At 41.5% G+C, this 23,845-nt stretch overlaps 1 protein-coding gene across 1 annotated transcript in view; it reads right to left on the bottom strand.

The window, feature by feature from the left end:
* The window catches only part of DSCAM (DS cell adhesion molecule), a 312,391-nt gene that overhangs the window by 123,060 nt on the left and 165,486 nt on the right, over positions 1 to 23,845 (bottom strand). The window contains exons 4-10 of the mRNA XM_083608743.1: positions 14,229 to 14,375; positions 12,068 to 12,346; positions 10,149 to 10,424; positions 5,855 to 6,151; positions 4,727 to 5,002; positions 3,652 to 3,930; positions 1,194 to 1,313 (exon numbers count right to left, since the gene is read on the bottom strand). Coding sequence (XP_083464869.1) covers positions 1,194 to 1,313; positions 3,652 to 3,930; positions 4,727 to 5,002; positions 5,855 to 6,151; positions 10,149 to 10,424; positions 12,068 to 12,346; positions 14,229 to 14,375 — 1,674 coding nt within the window. The remainder of the gene's footprint in view (positions 1 to 1,193; positions 1,314 to 3,651; positions 3,931 to 4,726; positions 5,003 to 5,854; positions 6,152 to 10,148; positions 10,425 to 12,067; positions 12,347 to 14,228; positions 14,376 to 23,845) is intronic.

Below are 23,845 nucleotides of genomic sequence, written 5' to 3'. Positions count from 1 at the left end.
AAAAGAACCCGTAGGTTCTGAAAGGTTGGAGCTGGTGTTTTTGTTTTAAAATCAGCTTTGATACCAAAATATGTCATAAAGAAAATTAGGTAGGACACCATCCACCATGTAATGCCTTTTAAGTTAAAAAATAAATACAATCTGCCAATTGCATATATTTGGCTAGAGTCAAGTGGGGCCAGAAATAATACTCTTGTTATATGAACAGAAAACATTAATGCATTAGGTAACTCATGAACTAAATTACTAGGTATGCTAATGCTGCCTGACCTTTCAAAGGGCTGAAAGGATATGATTGTCTGTACTACCCATGGATTTCTTCCATTAAAAAATAATAATCAGTTGTTACCAAGGATGGATACTGGAAATCAGAACAACAATACTGGACTTTTGTTTAGTCTTCACATCAAGGATCTAAGAACACTGTATCTGGTCAACCAATAATGGGAAATGGAGAGAGGGAAATCAGAAACAGATAACATAATATACGCATTACTGGGGACTACCAAGTATGGCTAAGATATTTATCAAGGTCAACTCCAAAGTGGTGCCCTATTAAAAAATTAGTAAGGGATAATAATCAGCATGCAAAGAACTATTAAAAAGTGTAAGAAGGCCAAGAGGTGTTTGGACTTGCAATGTCCCCTCCTTCAAACAGCAACCGTACCTGCCCATTACATGACAATTTCTTTTTGAAATGGAGGGTAGTTTCAAAAGCTGTTTGCGATAACAGTAATGAGGACTGGCTGTTCCCTTTCAGACCGTATGCAAGCAAGGAAATTGCTGACTTTGGCCACCAGCATCACCAATGTCTTTCTGAAGAGATGTATTCGTTTAAATGTGGTAATTATACCGGGCACACAGAGGTATTAATCCCTTCTGTAAACTATACATGTCAACTGAAATAAAGCACTTCAGATTTTTCAATTATTGTACCGTAATTTTCTGTGTATAAAATCGGGGTGTTTTTTTTAGTATAATACAATGTTAAAATTTGGGGGTTGTCTTATACATGGGTATCAGTGAGGGGGACAGGCGATTGGTGGCAGCCACGAGTAGGAGACTTTCAGAAGTGATTGGGGCAACCCCCCCCATTTCCTTAATTTGGATTCCCCCCAAAATAGGGGTCGTCTTATACAAAGGGGCGTGTTATACACGGGGAAAAATGGTATATTATCAGTGTGGGGAAATACCTTTGGAGTACTTCCAGACAATTGTGGGGACAGGGTATCCTTCTGCAGAGCAGTTGAGGATCACAGCTTTTCCATAAATCCCATCTTGATCACTTGGCTGAACCACAAATCTGGGAGGAACTGGAGGGGAACAAAAAGAAAAGAAAGAAGTGATTTGCAAAGCCAGAAAGAATGTTCTACTAATGATAAAGTCATTTTCAAGAACTTAAGGTGCATGCAAGAGATGCAGATGACTTTAAAGCTCGCTGAGTAACTTTTGGGAAAGGCAAAATGGGTACTTGTTACAGCTTACGTAGGCTACCCATCCTAATTCAGATGGAATGGAGCTGGGTAGCACCTGCATATCAGTGACACCACATTCCACTTCCCCAGCAGTTTCGTATACATATTACACAACAAGGAAGCCAAGACAAAACCCTGTGGGACCCCATAGCGCTATTAACATGGGACTGAAAGAGAAGCTTTCAATGCTATTTCCTGATAATGCCCCTGATTGCCCACCCACAAACCACAGAATCACTCCAATAGACTACTGTGGTCAACAATAGCGAAAGCAGCCAGAGAAGGATTTTACCCTGTCTCTGTTGATGAGTTCATATAGATTTACAGAATGGTTTCCTTCAGCATACCCTAGATTATGCAATTTGATCATTCTGAAATTTATTCATTTTTGCCTCTCCCCGCACCCTTCCTCATAATGTCTGCTAGGGGCTAAAGTGCAGGATGATTCATATAAATGTCCATGTCCAGCAATCTGTGGGTCGACCCAAGCTGACTGCATGGCAAACCAGTTGTTTGATTACTCCATCACCAGCTCAGCTCGATTGTCAGCATACTAACAGTTTTGCAAATTAAATGCACTTCATCAATTGCTGACAGGTGAGCTGAGCAAGCAATGGAGTGACCACATGACTGCTTAACTCTGTAGCGAGCAGCATAAAGGGTTGATTCAATCCTCTCCTTGCCTATATGAAGAAGGCTATTTGGCCTAGCCTTAAATCTGCAGTTCAATGTGTACTTGCTGCAATATTAAAACTAGAACACTCTGCATTCTAGTACACAGGTGTTAACCCCACCAGGGTTGAAATGTTACTTGCAGTCCCTGGGCATGGTGGAAGAGCTATCTGGGACTGGAGGTGGTTCAGGGAAGGAGTCGTTTGTGTCCAAGGAGGAGAGCAAAGCTATCTCCTCCAGAGCTAGAATTAAGGTATCGGTATCTGCTGGGGTTCTTTCACCATGGAAGCTTCTAAGTGGGGTCACCACTATGGAAACTGTTTTCTAGGGAGTTGCTTTCTCTGTCCTTGTAGTCTTTGGCGCTCTCCTTTGACTGAGAGGGATCAAGATCCTGGGCTATGAGACTACCAGAGGCAGTGCTGATCTGTGACCAGCTGGATGGGTGTCACCTAAGTGCCACAGAGAAGAAGCCAACCACAACTTCATCAGGCAAAATGCCCCAATGGCGCAGAGAGGAAGTTGACTGGGTGTGGTTGCTAGATTCTCTCATTTAAGACAGCTGGCACTTTGCACCGTGTTTTAAAGAAAATTAACCTGAGACCTAAGGGGATTTTTAAAAAACTGTTTCTTTTTATTTATTTATATTAAACTTGCATACTGCCCTTCACCCAAAAATCTCAGGGAAGTTCACAACATAAAAATACAAAAGAGAATACAAAATACATAATAAAAACAAAAACAAAGCAAAGCAATACCCCGCCCCAATAATATTGCCATTAAATAGCTCTACTCAGGAACCAATGGTCTTGGTTAGTGAACTTGTTTTGGCTCATAGGCTGCCAGTTGATGAACACCAAAGAACTAACACATCAAACCATAATCATGCAGACACAAGCTCAGTATTTGAACAATTGTGATGGTATTCTTAAAACACCAAGCAAAATGAAAATATTCCCCCAATAGCAGAACATAATTCAGATCGTCTTCCAAATTAAAAGTGAATAATTGGCACAGTGGGAAATGATCTAACCACAATAATGTATTGAACCCAAAAAACAGCACTTCAAAAAACTCCTTATATTAAATTATTTGGTTTCCAGCTGTACCTGAAAACATTTCTAGATTGTTGGTTAGGTTCCCGTGCAACATTTTCACACAGAATAAAAAGCCTTCTGAGGTTTCTTTTTTTAAAAAAACCCCCCAAAACCACCTTATTGTGGTGTTTGTTCTCTAATAAGAGAGGAGAGATTCTAATATATTCCAAGTTCCTGGGAGCCACAAGCAGGATGAGTACTATTGCACTAAGTTCCTGCTTGCAGGCTTCCCATTGGCATCTGGTTGGCCACCGTGAAAGCAGGATGCTGAACTAAATGGGCCTTTGAGCTGACCCAGCAGGCCTCCTCATATCTTTTTAAGCTTGTATGTCCCATCAGACAACTGTTATTGGAAAATACTGTTGACTTCTATCTAATTGTCAGCACTCAGATTAATTACATCACCTTACCTCTCACAATTAATTGGCTTTGGTGCTCCACAGCTGCTGCATCATTTCGAGCTATACAGGTATAATTCCCATTGTGCATGAGGGAAAGATTAGAAATCCTTAAGGAGCTGGTGAAGTCAATGTTATCAATGGTCACCCCAAGACTGGCTGGGATTGGTCTGCCATCCTTCTGCCAGGTGATTGTGATTGGCAAATCCCCTGAGACCACAACACATGGAATGAAGACTCGCTGTCCAATGGAGAACCTTGGGAACTCAAAGGGCTGGATGAAAGGTGGTACTGAAACAAAAAGAAGAAAAAAATGCTATTCATTAAAGAACTGCGAGTGTGTTGACATTTTTGAAAATGTTGTGAAGTAAAGTGATCATAAACTAGACAGCTGGCATGTAATGTAATACATAACAGTAAGAAGGTTTTAGTATACCATTTTTTAATAAAATAATTAATTCCCAAATGCCTAATATTAAGGTGATTAGCCATAAAATGCTGATGTTTTCCAAATCAGTGATTTCATACCTTTTGTTTCTCCCTAAAGTTCTCCAGAAAACGCTCAGTTTTAAATAGATTTGGGTTTAAGGCAATGGTGGAATTGCTAAAACTGCTGCAACCCTATACACACCCATCTGTGAGCAAGTCCTATTGAACTCAATTAGACATGCATAGGAATGCAAGGAATGACTCTTCAAACTTCACTGCTTCTGTATTGGAATGTGAAGCTTTCGCAGTCATGACTGAGCTCAGAATCTGAAGGGCTAGCTAACAAGGCCTGAGGAACCTACATGCAACATGGCTTGGCTTATCCTCAGTCATCTACTTCCATGATGTGATATGTAACACAACGGGTTCCCAGACACAGCAGCATTTGAGCAAAGCTTCTGCAGCTGGTGCTTTTAAAGGAATGGAAATTGTTGGTGGGAAACTAGAATAATATCTGAGGAGGCACCAACCAATATGAGCTCTTATGCATTGGTGTTTTTGTCGACAAGAGTGGGGTGCTTCACACTCACTGAAATGTGTTAAGCCTGACCAAACGCAATTCTTGGCTCCCAATTCTGCAAGTATGACTTTCCTTTACCTTTTACAGTCACATGCACACTCTGGCTGGTGGACAGCTGGGGCTGAACGAGAACATTGCATGTGTATTCGCCCTCATCCACTTCCTTCTGCACATCGGAGAGCTTCAACGTTCCGTTGTTTTCAAACGCTACTTGGCGATGGTTAAAAGGGAGCAGGTTAGAATTCTTATACCATTTGATTGAGTAGTATGGATAACCAATGACACGGCAGTGAATGAAGGTATCCCGCCCGGCTATTGCTGTAATGTTTTTCATTGGTCGGATGCTTGCTGGCCCTGTAAAGGTAAAAGGAAACTCTTGAAAATAATTTAAGGCTGTATTTAAGCAGAGGAAATATTAATTTCTTCTAAATATACAATTCTTTTAGATACTGGAAATCACAGCCTGTGACAGTTTTTACTTCAAAGAGCCACTTAAGGGGTCTTCCTAATCGTTTGGTGCTTTTTAGTTTTTCTAGCCCTACAGCAGGCACACTAATTAACTCTTCTGCTACGTGCCTGCATCCCTGGAATACACACATGATAAAAATCTGAGCTCAATTACAAATTAAAGGCTGGTGAAGATTTAATTAATGTCAGATATAGGAGGGGAAGAAAAAACAAAGCTGAACCAGTAGTCTAGTATTTTTGAGATCATCAAACAACTTAATGCTCATTTTGATTTATGCAGAGTAATCGGCATTATGCCACATAGAAATAAACCAAAATGTCTTATATACATAGATAGCGACAGCAAATGTGGGATCTCCAAAGGAAGAGAGAGACATGCAAGCAAAACAAAAACAAAGAAAAAATTGAAAACACATTGAAAAATATTAGCTGAATTGATTAGTACAGGGAGACAGTTTTATATTATATTGATAGTGCAATCCTACGCATTTGTATTCAGAAATAAGCCTCCTCTGTGGTACTTATTCTGAGGAAGGCGAGTGCTTAGGATTACAGTCAGAGTGATATATTAGTAATATATTAGTTTCTACATGAGATTGCAGAGAAAAATGGAAACAGCATTAAAGAAGTCATTTTTAAGCATTCCATGGCAAAGCTCATAGCATGCAGTCATCTTCTTCTTTACTACAATGAGTTGAATTTGTTTGTTGTTTTTGGAGGAGCTGATTTGACAAGCACCTCTTACGTTTATTCGAGCCTGGTACAGGACGACTCCAGCAGAGTTGTTGGCAGTACAACGATAGACCCCGCCATCTCGGACCTGAGTGCTGGAGATATTCAGGTAGCTGACCACATTTCCCTCAGAGGTGATGATCTGGCTGATCCGGTGGTTGCCATCTTTAATTATGGGATCTTCATCTAATGTCCATGTGATTGTAGGAAGAGGTGTTCCCTTCACATTGCACATTAAGGAAACACCCTCTCCTGGACTTACCACCTTCTCACTGAAGGCAGAAATTATTTTGGGAGTTCCATCTACAGGGTGGAAAAAAAGAATCTAAGTCAACTGGGATGCTTATAAAGGAAATGCATGTGCCAAGCATTTCGGAGGTTTTTTAATCACTACTAAAAAGAGGCATAGCTCTGCTCCTTCTTCTCTCTCCCAAGCCTCTCCACATTTCCCCTAACACCACAATTTCACACTTTCACACATTCCAGTTACCTGACAATGCTACCAATCAAGCTCAAGTTCAGATGACACATAATACCAAACCAAAGTTTACTGCAGCATAGCAACAGGAGCAAAATGGCGGAGTGCTATTCCTAGATAGTTTAGCAATCAATCCTTATTCCCGAGGAACTCCAGAATTATAGCTCTGTGAGGAGAATGTGGTTCTTAAATAGCACTCTCAACAAACTACAGTTTCCGGGATTCTTTAGGGGAAAGCCATGATTGTTTAAAGTGGTATCATAGTTCTTTAAATATATGTGTGGATATGACCATGGTCAAAGGTACCAAAAGTGCTAGGCAGGTCAAACTGCCAGAATGTTCCATACTGACACAACCAGACTAGTTGTCAATCTTAATCAATAATCCTCATAGCCTTCATGGAACATGACAAGCACAAGGTGCTCTTTGAATACAGAAGCACTCTCTGCTCATTCTGCGAATGCACAGGCCTACAGCTAACTGATGGACTGCTTTAATTGCTCTGAGCCCTTGTTTCGTTTTGTCTAAGCTGAAGAGCAGAGACCCACAGCTCCTGCCAGGTAAAAAGGAGCATGTGAGCTGCAAGCGTCACATATCAACAGCAGGACAATGGTGGGTGGAGTGGAGTAGCAGTGCTGCCTCTTAGTGCAGAGCTAGGTCATTGAGCCTGAGCTTCCACAGCCACCCCCCCCCACCATGAACTACTATGGGCAGGACTGGCAGCAACAGCAGCAGATATGTTCTATGCTTATGGTAATATTTTATTCTCTTGTTAATTATGCTATTTTAAATGTGCATTTTATATTTGGCTTTCTTTTTCGTTAACTCTGTTGCATTAAATGTGCATTCTGCAGTTGACCTTTATCGTAATGTTTTATCTTGAAATATTTAAGATAATCTTTTAGCTTCCTGTTAACTATGTTGCTTTGATTGTATTTTCTTCAGTAATATTTTATTCTCGATTGTTTCATGTGATGTTTTATTGTGTTGTAAATTGCTTTGAGATTTTTTTTCTTAAAGATATAAAGCAGTATGGAAATGAAAATCGTCATCATCTTCATCTGCTCTGCACCATGATCCACAAGTGACTTCAGCACTTGGATATTTTCTGCAGACTAAAACAGGAAAATATTCCAACAGGGTCAGATGCTGAGCCATTCACCTGCTTTCTTTCCCTCTCTTGCTTGATTCTAATCCTATTTGAAGAAGTGAGGCAGTAGAGCAAAAAGTGTTTATGCCCGACTCCTTGGTGTGTGGGTGCGCACACACAAACACACACACATGCGTGCACACACACACACACACAGACCCACCACCTCCCACCCTCTCTCTGTGCATTAGCGCCGTCATCTCTCAGAAGACAAAAAAACCCCCAACAGGCTCTTTATACTGAATGGGAACTGACACACGACAAATAAATCAGGGAACATGCTCAGTCTGCACCTCTGCACCCCTCCCCAGTGTAAGGTTAAAAAAAACAACAGTGACAGGCTTTTTTCAGATGAAAGTAGACATTATTTTCCCAGTGAGACCTGAGTGTCTTTGAAATCATTCCTGCTGTCGTTCTCTGATAACCAGCACTCTCTCAACATCATTATAGATGATCAATATGCTCCTTAGGCTCTCTTAGTCACAGGAGATGGTTGCTGAGGTAACTAGGCCTAGGCAGGTAATCTCTTCCTTTCTTTTTCTCTGACTACTCTAAAAATAGTGGGCATGCCATGGGCTGCACTGTAGCCTCATACTTTCTAGACAAATTGATTACTTTCTTCACTTGATTATTATGTGGAACAAGGTGTCAGTTACATATTATGATTGCCACTGTTTCAATAGACATTTGTTCTACCAAAAAAAAAAAAGTTGGGGGTGAAATGTAAATAACAAAACATGGGAATTTCTAGCACTCATAAAGTTTGTTTGTAACCACAAGGATATTGTGGTTTTGTTGGTGCTTCTGTTTAACACTACTGAAGGCTTTATTTTCTAAGACAGATATTAGCTAATTCTCACATTTTATTCTTACATCCATTGTCCTCTTCTAGTGTTTCATATGCATTTAAAATATGTATCTTTTTAAAAATAAAAATAAAAGAAACTTTATTTATTTGCCACCTTTGTAGGCAAAGCCCACATGATAAACACATAATATCACTGTTATCAGGGTTGCTCTTACTACTAAGCAACCTACTTGGACTTTAAGGCAACTTGGACTTTAAGGAAACAGTGCTTTTGAAAAGGGGTGTGATCAGAGAAACTCTTCCCTTCTCAGTACTGGACTTAGTAGGGAAAAGACAAAGGCAACCACGACATTTGGATAGAGATATGGTAGGCACTGAAGTCATTATTGGCCTATCCTATTGGCACTATATTGTTATTTTGGTACCCATCAGAACCAAATGTACAGGCTAGATGATGTAAACAGCAGAATGTGCCTCTATCACAGTTCATCTATGCCATCTGGATATTATTCATTCTCTCGCTGCCAGGCCCTGGTATCACATATTTCCCATAAATAATTGGGGAAGTTAAAAATGTAAAATAAGAAGTGCGGTTGGACTCACCCCCAAGGGGATTGATTGGTGCAAGTCAATAATGCATCTGCACCTTAAAGCACAATGCTACTGAAATCCCAGGTTTCACATTGCCCTATATAGCTAACAGTCCTATGCACACTTACCTGGGAGTAAGTCTTTTCGAACACAATGAGACTTGCTTCTGAGTATTTACATAGGATTTGGCTGTTAGCCCAGCTGTGATGCAATAGACACACACAATCCCACACCTGCTGGCTCCCACACACTGTAGTAGCCATCCAGTGTCACAGTTCTCAGTTCTCATCCTCCCCCTTCCATTCTCAACGACACTCATTTGCTGAATGTGACTTTCCATTTGGTTACAAGCACCGAGTCAGTGAGGAAGGTGCTTCTCTGCCTTCCCTGCTGCCCTATAAGCCACTTAAATGCAAAACTGAGATGCAAGAAATAAATATGTAAACATGCTCATTCTGCACCTCTGCCCAGAAAACTATTCTGGCTTTTCATCTACAGCCTTGAAAGCAAGCCTAAGTATTCAAAATTAGACAGAAAGCATGGCACAGTTTAAGAATTATTGTAACAATGGTTACTATGGCTGCATTCACTTGGCAGTTCATTCCATTTCCCTGCCATTTCTTTGTTAAATTCTGCATTATATCCGAGCTTTCACATGACATAAAAGCCACTTTCAGAAAACTAATGAAATATGGTGCGTGTTTAGCATTCATTTCTGTTATTGGATTCAGGAAAAAATCCATCTGCAGACCCTTAACCTGGAAAATTGTGGGAGTAAAGTGACAGAATCTGGGGTGGCAGACCAGCATAGTTTCCCCCCTGCTGTTTTAATGGAGGAATAGAAGTATGCATGCACAGAAAGGGTAGGGGAGTAGCAACGTTGCCCAATCGTGTTTGTTGCTGTCTCATGCCATGCCCAGTGGTATAAATGATATCGCGCACAACATGCTGGTACATTGGTCAAAAAGCCACTGTTCCATAACCCAATGGGTACTGCAGTGTGAAAGGAATATTAAAAACACAACAGAAACTCTAGAATTACAATTAGGAAAAATAACACACTCTTCCCCACTTTTGAATGCACCTTAAACCACTTGAATTCTGGACACCAATTTGTCCAGGTTTTGCTCGCAGCAGATGCACCTATCAGCCCCACCTACTTCTGCAACTATTTACTTCCAAGACGTGATCAGTTGGGTTGTCACTACAATGCACATTTTTATATAGAGTTTTTGAAAATACACAGGGCCCCCTAAAACAGAAGACAACTGACCTTCTAGCACCACCTGAACGTAGTCTTGTGCAGACATCTTGTCCTTGCGTACAAAGCACTGGTATGCCCCACCATCACTTTTGGCCATGCCATCCATAATAAGCGTTTCATGATTGATTCCAATGATCCTGACGTTATTCCCAGTGTTGATGATTTCACCATTTCGGTACCAGAAGAGTTCGTGGTCCTCTGTTCCAGACACGCTGCAGGACAAGGACACTTGGCTACCAACACTGCTCTTCACTTTCCGCGGACTGATAGTGGCTTTTAGAGGCTCTACAGATTCAAGAGGAAAGGAAAGAGGCAATTAGGAAAAACAGGCGATTTCATATTAGAAAGATGGCGTGGGAAACAGATTGGTAGGTGATCCAGTGAGCTGTAGCCAATGGTGTATTCTGTGAAGCTGGCTTTAGGGTTTTGTGAGCCCCACGGGCTCAAAAAAAAAAAAAAAAAGCCTTTTGAAATGGGATCCCTTCCTATTTGGCTCATCCTTGGTAGTGGGTAGTAAAGAATGCCCCCATAAATGTACAGAATGCTTTCCTTTACCACCCCAGAACCTTAACTTCAAAGCATCTATTAGAAGAAGATACTCGCAGGACAAAGGATATTAGTTTGAGGAAGCACCTGAGACAGCACCCAAAATCCCCGATAATTTTGTTGAGGAGAAATCCTAATGACAGCAGGAATTAAAGAATCCTGTGAATAGGTGCATTGAGCAGAGCAGTTCTGGGGGATACCAGGAGAGACACTATGGTGGCAGCCATTTTAAGTTTGGTTGTAGGAGTTGCACAGTGTTATACAAAATGTGTTTCTTCCACACTACAGTCTCCTGGTGCATATCTCCAAGCAGTTAATTAAATATTTTTGCTGTTTGGGTCTTTAATGCACAAGCCGGGGTATAACATTAGAGTAGTTGCCACAAACAGGATTACCTTGTAAAGCATGAAGCAATTCTCACTCTCGGCTGTTATCAGTATACTACCCCTAGCAACAAGCAATGGAAAGCATGCATAGTCCATTACAGTGTAACTCCTCTTTCAACATTGCCATTAGCAAAGAGTGCTAAATATGTGGAGACTGTGTCTTCTGCTTCAAATTCTGACATTGCACTCCTTGCTCACACCCCATGGGCACCTGCACACAAGCATAGGGGGAGCCTACCTGCATGCAGGGTTCCCAATTGTGTGAAATCCTGCATATGTTCTCAGCTAAGCTTCCCTTTTACACTCATCACACTCAATAGACAGATGTCCCGGGGATTGCAGGGGGTAACATTAGGGCCAAGGAGTTCTTCCACTCCCAATTCTTGTGTCTACGCATGGACACCAAAGAGGCTTGGATAGCAGGTCCCACTATCTGAACACAATGTGTTCTCAGGAATTCATTTGTTAGGTGAGCGCTTAACACAATGAGCGATTTCCATTGATTCCTATGGGGAGATTTCTAATGCATTCTTAACCATGAAATTTTGACCACAAAATGATGAAAAAAACCAGGATAACCTAGTTTGCAAAAGGCAAACAAGGAAGGGTCAAGTGCTCTCTTATTTGTCTTCTCTCTCCCCCTTCTTCGCCCCCTCCCACTGGTATAATGGCTGCCGTGGACCAGCAAAATAGCCCGAAGAAAAAATAGCAATTCCCCACTGACCTCACTATAAAGAGAACCACATGGATTGCATTTGTAAATTATGAATTAAGGTTGCATTCCAATACACACTTATCTGGAACTAAGTTCTGTTGAACTTAGTGGGTGGTACACTTGACTAACTCATCATAGGATTGTGCTGTTAGAAGCCTCCGCTACCTAATATTTTATTTTTTCCCTATTAAGCAAAAACTAACATGCCACATGTGTTTGCCATGACAGCACCCTTCCTGCACTCCCAGGTGATAAACTCCAGCACTCTACGGCGCACTTACGTTTTACGTGCAAGCGACCTATCACCTCGGCTGTGCCGTAATTGTTCCACACCTCACACACATAGTTGCCTGAGTCCGAGGAGCGCGTGTTTTCTATCAGTAGGCCTGTCACCGTTGGCCGGAACCGGCTGTCAGGCTCCCAGGGCACATTGTCCTTCAGCCAGCGGTACTTTGGTGCTGGGTGCCCAGATGCTTTGCAAGGCAGCTCCACTCGCTGTCCCGCCATGGCTTTACGGTGGTCAAACCCATCCAAAATAGATGGAGCCGAGTTTGCTGGGTCTAAAAAACAGAAAATAAATAAATAAATAAAGTGGTTTCTTAGGGCCACAATAATTTAGATGAGGAACCATCTAAATTCCTCTTCTACTAGAGCATAGTTTTACTACCAATGAGTAGAGACCCACAGGTGGGTCGCAAGGCTGCACCAGGTGGGTCACAGCAAAGTTGATGCCACCATGTTGGATTCCAGCTTAGGCTGACCAGACATGTATCTCCCAACTAGGACACATTCTGCTGATGAGATGCTCATTTTATCAGTTTCTATGAGTGCTGCAATGTCACAGGAGAAAGGCACAAGCTATTTCCCCCCCAAGGTGCACATTTCTGGCCAACCACATGCTCATGCCTTTCTCCTGCCACACTGCCAACCTACTTTTCATTTAGAAGTAATGATGAGTAGTATGTATACTAGCACTGTTAAGTATAAATCAAAAATGAAAAAGTTAAAGTGTTGCACCTTTGGATTCAAAGATGGGTCTTGGAACTGGACTGGTTAAAGACCTCTGTTCTAGAGGAATCAGCCACCTGCTTTGTCTCCTCTCCCATTGCTGTGCTATTAAAAGCTAGGAATCATTGGCTTAACAGCATAACAAGGGTTATTTGCATGAGAGATTAGGAGCACAGTAGAGCCACATGAAACTGGCTGCCTTCACAATAAGGAGCAGGTTTATTTTCCCATCCTTTGGCCCACCCCCTGACCTGAGTTCAGAGAGAGCCCACGATACCTGACTACTAACTGTGGATGGTGAACCTTCTAGCTAGTGATGTAGAGGTGGGAACAACTATAAAATCTTATTGTTCAGTCTCTCCCCCCCCCCCCCGCTAGACTAGGTAACAAAGTCTGGAGGAAATGTTGTTAGCAAAATTAGTGTTTGGCAAAAGGTTTCCACTAGCACAAAGTGTTACAATCCTCATCCACCGGCCATAGATCTCCATCCAAATAATGTCACATTTCTGTCTTAGGGTTAGTTTCATTTGCCTTAAGAACAGGCATAAGCAAACCCAGACCTCCAGATGTTTTGGGACTACAACTCCCATCATCCCTAGCTAACAGGACCAGTGGTCAGGGATGATTGGAACTGTAGTCTCAAAACATGTGGAGGGCCAAATTTGCCTATGCCTGCTTAAGAATGAAGCTTATGTTTATCTATTTATCCTTGGAAACACAATGGACCAATTCATTCCAGAGTCTCAAATTCATTGGAAGGGATTGTGATCTAGTCTGTCAAACACGTGGTCCAAAGATAAACCTTGCTTTGGGGCATGGTAGACTGCAAAAGCTCATTAAGGCACTCCTCATTGCAGGAGTGTGATCTTCCTTTTTCAGAAGATTGTTCGTATGTATAACATCATAAACAGCTATTTTTAGACAAACAGGCACTTTTCCCTCTTCCATTGACTTTGACAGCTTTTCTGGTTTGTTAAGTATGGACTCAACTCAGCATGGTAGAGACCACCCATGCAGTATATCACTCTTTCCAAAACTCGCCTCTCCACTTGCCACACATTTCCTGTTTTAAGCAAGGCTGCCACTTCTCCTTTGCCACCATTTTGCTACCCCTTTCATTTAGGGGTTCCTTGGCAAATGAAGTGCACAGCAGCAAATGTTAAATGAGGGGTGGAGAACCTGTGGCCTTTCAGATGTTGATGGACTCACAAACCCTTAAGCCTGCCTGGCCAATGGCTAGAGATGATGGGAGATCTGTAGTTTCCCACCACTACCTTAAACTGATCTGGATCCCCCAAGGATGTCTACCTTCAAGCTGCTAGACAAGCAACTTCTCAGTCTAAAAGACAAAAGCAAAAATTTCCCCAAAAGACTAAATCCTGGGCAGACACAAAACAATGAAGTACTTCCCATTCAGCAAGTGTCATGTCGTACCTGATACAAAAAGTCTAGCACTGTTGCTCTGTCGTGTTTCTCCAGTGTATCTGTGCCGTGTGATACATCGGTAGTTATACAATCCATCTTCATTCTGTACATCTATAATATACAAGGCTCCCGTGGATGTGATGAGAAATCTAGATCCTGAAAGACATAAGAATATGTGGAGTTTTACAAATCAGAAAAGCTTTGTGATTCTCCTACCCTGAAGAACTGCAAATTTTCCTGTCAAACGCCCAAAATGCACATTGTTGTCAATGATTAGACTCATAAATGATCAGTCGGTGTGTCACTACCTATCTTTAACTCAATGGCACTTCCTAAAGAAATATCACTTTAAAACAACAACAACACACACAGTATATTGTGGAATCGCTCGAGAAAGATATAATTAATTCAGTATTCATCACTGCTGCAGCGCAGAGAGTATAAAGATATTTTAAATAAAATGGAAGAGTGGAATGAAATTACTTATTAGATGTGAGTCAGCCAGTGAAAAATATAAAAGCATATTATTTTGTGTTAGCACTAAACCTGAGTATGAGATATATCATAATTAAATGGGCTGATATACATAATTACATATGATGATATGAATAATAAAGCTGTATCAGACCACATCAGACTCATTATATGAAAAAAGGAAAGAAAGTTTGGAATTAGAATGGGAAGGGGGGTGGGGAAGCCAATGATACTAAACTTTTATGTAACATTTGTATCCTGCCTTTTCTCCAATGTGCTTTGGGCAACATACATAGAATTTATCTAACTTTATTCTAACTACCACTCTATGAGGCTAGGTACTGTGGAAATATAGTGACTGGCCCAAAGTGACCCAGTGAGTTTTGTGACTAAATGGAGGTTTAAACTTGGGTTTTCCTAGATCCAAGTCCCACATCCCATCCGTTAAACAGCTGTAGAAAAAAGAAGGAAGCCACGGCAGGATGACAACTAGAGTTTTGCAAATGAATTCACCAATTGTAGAAAATAGCCCCATGCAGGCATGGCTCTGTGTATAGGTTAATGCAAGGATTCCTGATCTTTCTGATTGTCTGAAATGGCCCATTTGACTAATCCAAGAAGTAGACAAAGAACAATTTCACCCTTTCTGCAAAGTACTAGCCACAGATACAGGAAACAATGGCTGGAAGCAGAATTTTAAAAAGGTTCTTGTAATTAAGGGTTGTTGTTTTTCCAGGAATATTTCGTCTCCATTCCCTGAAACCACTCATTTTGGCCCCCAAACTGAAACTGGTGAACATCCACTACAGCCCTATATGGTATATCTGCACCACAGAAGCCCTGTTTGGCTATTTGTCTTTCAGCACTGCTTCTGCGCCCTGTCTAGTTCCAGCCCCTGCCAGCCATCTTCCACACAGCCCACCCACTGGACCCCTGCCCACAGAGGGGAAGCATACATAAGCTGTCCCTGCAATTATTGCCACATGTCCTTCATCCCCAACCCTTTTTGGATGGGTCTGCCAATAGTCAATCCTTCTTCCTAGGGAACCCTGGAGAAGTATTTCTGCAAGGAATCTCAGCATCCAACAAGGTGCACAAAACCTTTACATTCTGTATGCAACATCAACCTTTTTGTCTTATCCTCGTTAAAATGATGTCAGCCAGACATTAATAGCTATTGCCACATGTCACAGTTAAATCTGACAGTATCCAATTCTTACCAATAGGCACTGTTTAGAACTGCACACATCTTTCCTTATTTTTCTTAACAGATTTTACATACTTACATAAGGCTTGAACAACCAGCTCTGCTAAAACATAAAATGCTAGACATAAAAGATGACAGAAAAAATAGAAAGGGAAAACCTATGTAATTTCTGATAGAAAACATTTTCATTAAAGCTGACAGCTTGTCAAGTATGACAAAACCCAAGTGCTGAACATTTTGGGTGCTGTACTTCAAAAAGTATTTAGGAAAGCCGCATGGATAGAAACAATATTTATTATCCTGTTGATCTTGGAAAGTGCTTTATTCTCTAAGCATATTTAATCTAATCACTCTTGATTCGCAATAACAAAATCTATTATTAAACTTGTCCGCATCACATATGAAATGAGAACTTTTAAAAATCAAAGCTGTGGTTTTTTTGTCCCTAGAGAAATCTAAGCTCATTTGCCTCTTTTGCTGTTTGCAACAATTAAGAGAAGATGGCAAACTTATCCAACAACCAGCTGTGCAAAAAAATACACACCAAATGTCACAGTTTAGATTTACCTTGCTTTTACAACAATTATTGAGTACACAGTCACCCAGACAATAAAAGGGTAAGAATTATGGTAATAGGTTCTTCCCTGACTTGGATATAATCTGATCTGGAGGGGGGAAAACTTATTATTTCTTAATAATGTATATTATTTATGCCTCTTGGAAACTCATAGGTAACAGCAGACATCTACCAAACAGTCCTGAAAATATTATGATGTTTGAAGGCTCTACTAACCAAAATATAACAGATGCAACTCAGGCTGCCTGAGTTTCCTCGGTACCATTGATGAATAGGCTTTCTTCAGCCTGTGTGTTTGTATTCTTCAACCCCTACCTGCCTGCTTCAAGGTGCCAGTTTGGCAGCCTATTCACTACAACTGCCATCAACTTCATACTGTAAAGGTAGATTATTCAGAGCACATCAATCCAGCAGATGCTTTTCTTATTCCCACGTCAAAGAAAGCTGCTGAGTTTTATATCACCAGCTTTAAGAAGAAGGTTCACTGTGGAAGCCACTTGAAGGATTAAAGTCAGCTCTTTCAAAGTTTTTGCCAATGTTTTCCTTTATAAATAATGGTCTAGTGGTGACCAGTAGACACTGCAGATAAACCCATGGGTTGGCTTCCCCCCATCCCCCTTCACATTGATTGATTTTAGGGAAACTCATTCATCTCTTTCCTGCCAAACATGTAATAGCATTAATATTAGGGGTTGTATTCAATGTAGCACTAAGGTGAATGTTCCTTCAGCACTTGTTTTCTCCCTCTTCTCTGCCCCCATGCCCCCTAGATCTGTTCTGGGTTTTCTCCAAACCCTCCAGAGAAGGTTTGGGGACTGTGTGGGGTATATGGGTGGGAGAGAGGAGAAAGTCCTATTGCGCTCGCAGTTATTCAGTTGAATGTCACCCCAAGCTTCCTGTTACACAAGAAAGGGCCAGCAAGGCTTCTAAATTCCTAAAGTTAAGATTATAACACCATCAAGCATTAGCCTTGATGGATCAAAGAATCAAGAACGCTTCATATGCTGGTACTCTAGTTGCTAATATACATATGATTAGGATAAATCGTAGCCTAATGCAGCCAATAGCTGTAACTTCATTGTAAGTCACCACATATAATCAATACCATATTATAGTAATTAGAGCTGCCACAAATTCATAGCCCCATGTGTCTTAAATATACTTGCTTCTTAGCTGTTTGGATCACTTCATGAGTAACCACTGAGATAATGAAGCAACTTATGTTGGACAGAGAGTCTGATTGGGGAATAAAAAAGGTTCAGTGCCCATTTTTCCTCACTTGAAAAAAAGCTTCTTACTTAGCACACATCCCATCAGAAAATTGCTTGGCAGATAATAAACAATCCATGAAATGCAATGTATCAGGATATAAGCATGCACCTTGCACTCATAGAGAAAAGGGTACACAGCAGATTTCACGGGGCTCTGTTATAACTCTCCCACAACAATCATCTCCACATGTGGTTTACCTTCTGCTCTCCTGCACAAAATGACAGTCAGTGGACCATAATTTACCATTAAAAATGCTCAACACCCACAGACAACCCTACCTGTCATCACTTTTTATGTACCGGGGCATTGGTTGAGGTCCATACCCCAGTCTGGGGCCCACCACCAACCCTTACTGCGACCTGGCCTTGCTCTTCCTCCTGACTCCCTCTCCTAGTGAGCAAGCAATGAGTGGAGTGAAAAGAAGGAACAGTAACCTCTATACACTTTGCCCTGTCTCCCTGCTAGATGGTGCCAATTGGGCCCAAGGAGAACAAAGCAATGGGCAGTGGCAACAATGGAGGAGGTAGCTGCACTCAGGGATGCAGTCAATGTCTTAATCTGTTTACAGTTTGTTTGTAGGACACTCCAAATCCTGGAGCTGGTGTTGGCATGAACATATGGTCATTTATTTGTTTATCTACAGCACTTTTATATTGCTCTTCAGCTGAACATGGGAATCTGCTTTTTACTGTTTCAGACCATTGGTCCATATAACTCAGTATTGTCCAGTGACTGGCAGCAGCTCTCCAGGTTTTCAGGCGGGGATCTCTTCTATCCCTGCCTAGAGATGCCAGGGATTGAAACAGGGACCTTCTGCATGCAAAGCATATGTTCTACCTCTGAGCTACAACCCTTCCCCAGCTGAAAACTCTCAAAGAGCAGTTGAGGCAAGACAGTATCTTCCCTCTGGCTTACCACATAAAAAGACATGACACAAAACAAAAAAGTGGTGGGAAGGCAGAAGGAAAAAAGCAACCTTGTGCACTGGTTCAAGATGCAGTGATGAACTGGGATGGAAATAGTACTGGGAGAGAGGAAGCCATAAAGAGTTGTTCTCTCAGCAGAGCCAATAGAGCCCAGCTCTCCTTCTTCTGTAGCCTGATGTAAGTGGTTGTTGCTATGCGAGGAAGGGAGAGGAAGAGCCATAGTTTGCTAGACACTTGGCAAAGCTAACGTATACTAATGGGTTGGGGGTGGGGCTTGATACTGCAAGCCTATTCTGCCCAACCAATACAGATGTGCCCTCTGAAAATGGTTGAAGAATCCTACATGAAGGGTACTCTAGCACCTTTCAGATTCTTTTTTCAAAAGAAGTTCTACCTTCTAACTTTGGGGGTGCAATTAATATTCAGCGGCAGATGCAGTGTTTAAAGGAAGTTCATGTAAGGGGGAAATTAGACTTGTACGCGAAGAAAGAGACCGTGATGTTACGAATGTCAACATTTTACACGCCTAAGAAGGGTATTTATGTAAGAAAGCATCCTCTGTATGCATGTCTGCATCCTTAATGTTTCCATGCATGTGATAAATAATGCAAAGTCCCCGTGTGTGATAAAATATGTATGTGATATATTATATATGAATTGAGCTTTAAGTACGGGCAAAACTGTTAACACACAGGCAGTTGTGGAAGTAAAGTTCAGCTATCTGAAATGTTGCGATCAAAAGAGGGACCATGGAAGAATACCCACCGTGATTTACTGGTCTGTGAATTAAGAATTCATAGCACAGACAGCTGGCCAGTTTGGGTATTTGTAAAGCATAAATAAAGTAAGGACTGATAGGGAATGATTAGAGTGAGGGAGGGGGGCAGAATGGGGGGGGGGAGCCAACAAAATAAAGATTGGAACAATATAGACAAAAGTTTAAACTTGTCCCGATCCATAGTAATTTCCATCCTAAAAAGAGGGAGGCAGGGTCAGTTTCGTCAGGACCCTGGACAGCAACAAGGTTGCTGAATGGACTGCAAGAGCAAGAAGTTCAGACCACAGGTAGCAATCCTTCAGCTGAGAACAGGGAGGACCAACTGTCTCAGCATTGGCTTTCTGTGATTGTCAGAGCTTTATAATCTGGCTTTGAGTAACAAGCCTGAAGACCCACAACCTGAGTAGTGTAATGTGCCACTTAAAGGGTCACTGTCCCTTGGTGAAGCCACTGACACCTTCCTGGTAGTGAGGTTTGGGGCTGTGGGGCCTTGGTCAGTGGAAGCACTGCATAGCCTTTTTTGATCCTCAAAGGAGTCCCTTCCTCGGTATGAGTAGGCAAAGGGGTGCAGACTGGGTGCAGAATCCAATGCTGGCAGCATAAACACAATGCAGTCAGGGATAATAGATCATAGTCCCTCTCCTCTTCAGAGTTACTACTGCCCAGGTACTCCAAGGAGCCAGGATCTGAGCCTACGGTAATATGTGGACCTTGTATTAAACAATTTCAATATTTTAAAAATACAAGGAATAGAGAGATTTGTAAAGATTTATGGCTCGTTCATGCTAAACCACAGTTTAGCTAAGCATCACGTGCAAAACAGCTCACTGAATCAGACAAGTGATGGGCACAATGTCCCGAAATCAAGCCCGAGGGTTGACTTCCTCAGTAGATTGAAGCAGAACTGGAAGGGGTCAGAAAGGAGAAAATATTCAGCAAGCACCAAGTCTAACACTGGGAAGGAAGGGGAGTCCCATTAGTAATCACTAACCAGGCAACCAATTCAGACTGAACAAGCAATTTGTCCATCAAGCTCCATGAGAAAACTACCAGTTTTGGCTGTTTCTTCTAAACCAGCTGCCACCTCCATCAAAGGCAAAAAAACAAAGTGGAAAGCAGATACAATTAATGAAAACCATCATATATATTTTTAGAAAACAGGAAGTAATGATACAGGTATTATAATTTATCCTGATAATATTTTTGATCAGTTTCAAACTCACAGTTCTGTATCTTGAACTGAAATTCTGCACCCCACTTTTATTTTTGTAACATGCTCTGCTGCATCCCTAGGTGAAAGGGGGGAGGGGAGGATATTGGCATCTGCACAATGATTGACTGAGCAGCCTGATCATTTGCCAAGCATTATTAAAAGCTCCCTGATATCACTCCAGTGCATTGCCCTTTACAAGCCATCAGCCATCAATCCTAGCCGTCAAACGTGATTACCAGCACTTTTTCTGATGCCACTTCCAAGCCATTAGTCTGATCGAAAAGCTGTGTCTTTGTTCCCAAGCACACGTAAATCTACCACGTTACCACCGCTTCCAAGTTATGTGGCAACTGATTAGCATGTAAATAGCATTTACGGTGTTAATGCTCCACAAGCTCTCATGGAACTATTGCATTAAGCTAGGGGTGGTACCAACTCTAGGGGACATTCACAACGTTTCTTAACACCTAATTTACTGCAAAGGGATTTGAATATGGGATATAGGTTCAAATCCAACTTCAGGCTGGTGGCTTCACAAACACTGATCTTCAGGTGTATTCTTGGAAAGAAGGGCCACAGGACTATTTGGGCCCATAATGTGCTATATGATGTATGAGAGAGGATTCATTATGCAGAAGAATAAGAAACCTATTAGTCCACTTTAATCAGAGTCTCAAAAATCGAAAACCAGCATGAGAGCAGAGCTGGCTAGCAGCACTGGTGACATCACATGCCTGATCTAGGAATAGGGACATGAGTGGTGTGTGAGGTGGGGTGGAGTCACCCTCCTGACACCTGCATTGCTACTGCTTACCTGGACCAGGGCAAGGTAAGCAGCATGATTTGGGCAAGAGCAGTGCTGCCATTCAAGCTTCCCAAAATTAACACACACATTGGAACACAGGTATCTTTCAAATTTCTCATTTCTCCAAATTTTGTGATAATGTTCTCAGTTCATAATATATTAAATGGGCATTTTAAGCTAAAATGCATGCCAAAATACACATTTAGGGTTTAAAGCATATAAAAATGCATTCTTTGTGATAAAATATATTCAAAATTAATGCAGCTTTACATGCCGCTAAAAAAACCCCCAGAAAGTAATGCAGAAACACAATGGAACATGCTTATGAATGAACACATGTGAGGCTGATATGTATCAGAAACAGACTGATTCATGCTTAATCTGCCCACTGACATCTGTGCATTGACTTGGATATCTGCATAGCGAAGGCCTACCTGAGTATATATGAAGACTCACCATCTGTCTTAATTCAGGGATGTTGCAGGACCTTGGCTTGCCAACACCAGAGACAGAGGTGGCCTGGCTCACACACTGATATTCACTGTGCGAGACCATTATTGAAGAGGAGTATTGTCTCCCCCACTCCCATATATTCATATCACCAACTAACAAAACATGCCCCTATAAAGATGCCTGGTGTCCATGGACTGGGTGGGAATGGGGATTAAGTGAAGAAGTGGCTCCTTGACCAGTTAGGGCATGTTAGCGGAAATATGCTCCTCACCCCAAATTAAAGAGGCTTCTTGCAACAAATTTTGACAACCTTGCAGTGAACATACAGGATTCAACTCTTTGTGTATTAGACAACTTTTATGCTGGGGAAAAAACTTTCTGAAGATAATGTTGCATTATTTAAACAAAAAGATGGTGCGAGACGGGTTGGGCTGGAAGACATTGCAGAATACCCTCAAAAGTAGCAAAAAGTAGGTTAGATTTGAGCTGAGGCAATGGGTAAGGAGTGCTGTCATCTAATAAGGTCTGTTCTCAGTAATTACAGTGACACAATCTGATCAGTGAGGACTAAGTATCTTCATCTGAAAGGGATCGGATGAAATTAGTGCTGATGTAATAAGTACCATTTGTCACTATTAGAGAGAGAGGTGTTGACAGGCCCCTGCTGTTGCCATAGCAACCCTTGCAGTTTGGCATCTCTTTGTGTGGGTTTAAACTATCACAAGTCATAACAGTCTAGAAGCTAAAGAAGATATCGTCAAGGTAACTTAATTACACTCTTTTTCTAAGTTGGGTCATTTAAGGCCACCTAATGCCACCAGAGTCACATCACAGATCTCTAAAATTTGCAAATATCAAAAGACTTCCAGTGGCCTCTGAATTAAATTCTGACTAATCTCATTTTAAAAATGCACTCTTTCTCAAGAAAAGCAGTCTCCGTGTTGCTGTATTATCAACATTCACACTAATTCCAAGACACACATGGTAGGATAAAAATCATAATGTTTTGTCTAGTTTATACAATACAAGAGATGCCAGAAAATGAAAATGTATTTTGTGTGTGTGTGTGTGTGTAATTAAATGGCCTTTGTGGCTGTAAATGAGCTCACATCCGAAAGGATCCTGGACATGCATCATGTTGGTGAGCACTTTCCAGGAGAAGCCAATTTCCTTCAAACTTCTCTGCCCTTTTCTTAAAAGGAAACCTAGGCTTTTAAAAGATGAAGAAGAAGAGTTTGGATTTGATATCCCGCCTTTCACTACCTTTAAGGAGTCTCAAAGTGGCTAACATTCTCCTTTCCCTTCCTCCCCCACAGCAAACACTCTGTGAGGTGAGTGGGGCTGAGAGAGACTTCAAAGAAGTGTGACTGGCCCAAGGTCACCCAGCAGCTGCATGTGGAGGAGTGGAGACGTGAACCCCGTTCCCCAGATAACGAGACTACCGCTCTTAACCACTACACCACACTGGCTCTCAAGATGTGCCTACTAATTAAATGCTGTCACCTTTTATTTATTGCATTCACAAGCAGTATCATCCAGAAGGTTCAGAAACCACTTAGTTAATTTTTAGCATCAGCGAGTCACTAGAAAAACCACAGTCTATAGTCAATAGTTTAATGGTTAAAGTTTACGTAAGTCACTCACTTACTTTGGATTTTGAATTATAAAGTCTCCTGTAACACACAGTTGCCTTAGTTCTAAATCACCCATTCTCTACTACACCGGGGTACCTAAGCCATATGCACCCAAAGAAGCCATGATGCTTTCTGCTCCCCTGGCCAACCATGACATCAAACAGCTCAACTTTCCAGTCACAAAATACATGCAGGTCCCTCTGTCCAAATACTCAATATACAAAAATTCACTTATCCAAACACGAGGAATTAGTACCCAAACCTTGCTATACACACCACAAATTCAG

Source organism: Podarcis filfolensis, assembly GCF_964270895.1.
Source record: "Podarcis filfolensis genome assembly, chromosome: 4".
In the NCBI taxonomy this organism is placed as follows: Eukaryota; Metazoa; Chordata; class Lepidosauria; order Squamata; family Lacertidae; genus Podarcis; species Podarcis filfolensis.
This window is presented reverse-complemented; position numbering and strand designations above follow the sequence as displayed.